The following is a 3,661-nucleotide window of genomic DNA, read 5'->3' as shown; positions in this document are numbered from 1 at the left end:
GGCTGCGAGTCAGAAGTGCTGCACTTCGCTGGCAGTCTGGGAAGACGTTGACTGAACCGCTTGATGCACAAGGCTGGCTGATGCACATGGCTGACTGATGCACAGCCAGGCGAGCACCATTGTGGTTGTCGTAAAATCAACTCATAACTCTACAAGTACGTGTAAGTATCAAGTACTAAAGGTAGGCAGGCATGCAGTCAATGCACGAGTTATGTAAGCGTCCAAACTTAGGCAGGACGGACCCCACCTGCTTTACTCAGTGCCTGCCATGTTTGCCCCCCCCCCCCCACCACTAAGTGCAGCGCTTGGCAAGGCAAGCTTATGCTGGCTAGATGAGGTCATTCTCACCAGCGGCCTAAACAAACCTGCTTGGTAACTGGCAAACAAAGGCCTTGTCCGTCATATCATCGTGAGTTTAGAACCGAGTCGCAAGTCGCAGCAGAATCCAACACACAATACAGAGCGTGGTGGTCCTTTTGGATTCCCACGGATGCAGTCATGCCTCCTAGCAACAACCAGCTCTCGATTCCTTTCCGAAAATCAACCCAGCTCTCCATCTCGACGGCCATCCGCCAGTACATCTCCAAGAAATATGACCAGCACCCGGATATGTTCCGTCATGACCTCGAGGTCATTGATGCCCTCCGCAGAGATGCGGTCAACATCCGTGAGGCCCACGCCAGCGGCATCAAGAAGCTTCAGGCCTACGCTGCCCAGCTCGTCTGGATATCGGGCAAATTTCCCATCGACGTACGTGCTTGCGCCCCTGCACCCCTTGCCCTGTCCGGTCAGAATGCCTGTCTTAGAGGACTAATGGTGCTACTATGGCAGATCGGCGCAGACTTCACCTGGTATCCTGCTCTAGGCTACAATACAGAGCGACCTCTCGTCCAGAACAACCTCAAGTACGAGCTCATGAGCGTCCTGTTCAATCTCGCAGTGCTATACTCCCAGCTCGCCCTTGCCTCGAATCGCTCCAACACCGAGGGCCTGAAGACTGCTGCCAACTATTTCAGCCAGGCGGCAGGCGTCTGCAAACATATGAAGGATGTGGTCCTTCCCGAGCTGCGGATGTCTGCGGCTCCCGAGGACATGGACGAGAGCACCCTGGATTCCCTGATGCACCTGCAGCTGGCACAAAGTCAGGAGTGTTTCTGGCAGAAGGCAGTAATAGACGGCTACAAGGATGCCTCGATATCCAAAGTTGCTGCCAGAGTGAGCGACCTGTACAACCTGGCGGGCGAGGCCGCCATGAAGAGCGAGACCATCAGCAGTGCTTGGATCCATCATATGAGTGCAAAACACCACCACTTTGCGGCAGCTGCGCAGTACCGGGCTGCCTGCGACTGTCTCGAGAAGCGCAAGTACGGCGAGGAAGTGGCCCGGCTCATGGACGCTGTGACATGTGTGAACGAAGGGCTGAAAGAGAGCAGAGGCGGATACTTGAGTAAAGCTGTATTGGATGATCTGAATGGGTTGAAGAAGAGGGTGGAGGAAGACTTGAAGAGGGCAGAGAAGGACAACGATCTGATCTACCTGAGTAAGTTGTGGCTGGCCATTTTCGTGCCCCTGGTGGTGGTGCGAGATTACTGACTTATCCAGATCACGTCCCTTCGAAATCCGAACTCAAAATCCTGGACCGCGCCAACATGGCTGTCGCTCGTGTTCCCGCAGAAGTCGCCAACCCTACTGAGCACCTTGGTGACCATGCCGAATTCGGGGCACCTTTGTTCAGCAAGTTGGTCCCATACTCTGTTCACGTCGCAGTATCTATCTACGAGGAGAGGAGAGACCGTCTGGTCAACCAGAATATCATCCAGGAACTTGAAGTTCTGAACGAGAAGCTCCATGAGATTCTTTCTTCTCTAAATCTACCCGGATCTCTCCAAGCGTTGGAAAAGCCTCTCGGTCTCCCCGGCACTTTGGTGCAGCATGCCGAGGAGATTCGGCAGGCGGATGCACTCAGCAGGATACAGAGGAGCTTCGCCGACATCGACAAGCTCAGAGCGAGCGATCGCGCTGTCTTCGACGAGGGCAAGTCGCTGCTGGCAAGCGAGGAGGAAGACGACCAGCGCTTGAGGATGAAGTATGGCACTCAACGATGGATGCGGCCGGCAAGTCAAGAGGATCCCCAAGGTGCCAAATTATGGAAGCAGGCCACCGACGTTGAAGGGTATTTTGCTTCAAGCACCTCCAGTGATGCCGTAGTGCGAGACAAATACCTTGCCGTGGAGAGCACCCTGTCCATTCTGGCCGGGTCTGACCGCAGCTTGATGGACGCTATCCCACAGAGCCGAAAGACCGAGATTCCAGAGACTATCAAGCCTGCGTTGGGCAGGCTGCGTGGTGTTTTCAACGATATACAGCGTCTTGAGTCAAGACGCCGGCGCCGTGCCGAGGCTCTGCGGGAGAAGGCCAAGGCGGATGACATCAAACCAGATATCATGAAGGAGGCTGGACGACTGGAACGGACGTACCCCAACACACAGATTGTGCCCGCACATTTCGAGGAGTTTTTTGAAAAGCGTCTTGACAGCATGTACGAAGCAGACCTGCAGCAGATCGAGAAGGAAGCGGCAGAGCAGGAGAAGATGCTGGCGGACGTGACGCGGGCGAACAGGGATTTTGAGGCTCAGAAGAAGACCGCAGGCGACAGAGGCAACAGGGAGAGAGAGGCGGCCCTCCAGACACTCGATAATGCATACTACAAGTACAAGGAGATTGTGAGCAACGTGGAGGTGGGCAGGAAATTCTATAACGACCTGAGCAAGATTGTTGGGTCGTTCAGAGATCGATGTCGCGATTGGGTCGCGGAGAGGAGGAAGGATGCCAGGGCCTTGGAGGAGTACGTTGATCCATGCCGCCAACACCTATCTGAGAGAAACGTATACTGACATTGTTGTAGTGAAATCGCCATGCCGCCACTATCATCCCTCTCGATCGGTCAGCAACAACCACCAGCCCAGGCCGCATATCAGTCTCCCACGGGCCCACCACAATCATTCTATCACAATACTGTCCCGGCTCCTGTTGCGCCAGTGTCGCCGCCCGCGGAGGCCCGTATACAGTCATGGGCTCGGGAGGATGACGCACAGCCGCCAGAGCAACCTCAACCACGGGCCATGCCCCCCCTCCAGGCTATGTGGCAACCAGGCATGGGCATCAAGTTCGCACCGTCGTCGGCTCCTGGTGGGGGTGGACAACCCCCTGGCCAGGGTGCAAATGGTTCTGTCGGAGGCAAATGGGATCCTAGTTCTGGGATTCGATTTGGATGATGATGCAGTGAAGCATGCAACAGAGCCCAGTGCTTTCTTAGAGCTGGCCATCGTACTACAAATGAGTCTGACTTTTCATGGTCTGGGGAATGATCAGAGTCATTATTTTTCTGAAACCTGCAGGTGGGTATTGGTAGGATAATTCTCAATCAGCAATCTAAACCGTCAATGGAAGATACCCTTTTGCTGCATTACAACCATGTTCTTAGCCATCGGCAGCCACTGCTCTAGGCCACAGTCATACTCAAAACGTGCCCTTCAACACTCTTGAGGCTTGAAAGACAAGCTCGCCACAGATAGATCACACATCGTGGCAGTCTGCCCATGATACTGAATTCTGAGCTCTTCAGTGTTGGCTCTTCTACTTGTTGATGATAGGGTCTAGC

The 3,661-nt window shown here is 54.4% G+C and overlaps 1 protein-coding gene across 1 annotated transcript; it reads left to right on the top strand.

Annotated features, from left to right (window-relative positions):
* Positions 1 to 498: 498 nt before the first annotated feature.
* M406DRAFT_60355 (uncharacterized protein) lies at positions 499 to 3,275 on the top strand (the record flags this gene model as incomplete). The annotated part of the gene is made up of 4 exons (XM_040924677.1): positions 499 to 750; positions 832 to 1,540; positions 1,603 to 2,849; positions 2,949 to 3,275. The coding sequence occupies 4 exons, from the start codon at positions 499 to 501 to the stop codon at positions 3,273 to 3,275; spliced, it is 2,535 nt and encodes an 844-aa protein (XP_040776695.1).
* Between the last annotated feature and the right edge of the window lie 386 nt (positions 3,276 to 3,661).

Source organism: Cryphonectria parasitica, assembly GCF_011745365.1.
Source record: "Cryphonectria parasitica EP155 unplaced genomic scaffold M406scaffold_4, whole genome shotgun sequence".
NCBI lineage: Eukaryota > Fungi > Ascomycota > Sordariomycetes > Diaporthales > Cryphonectriaceae > Cryphonectria > Cryphonectria parasitica.
This window is presented reverse-complemented; position numbering and strand designations above follow the sequence as displayed.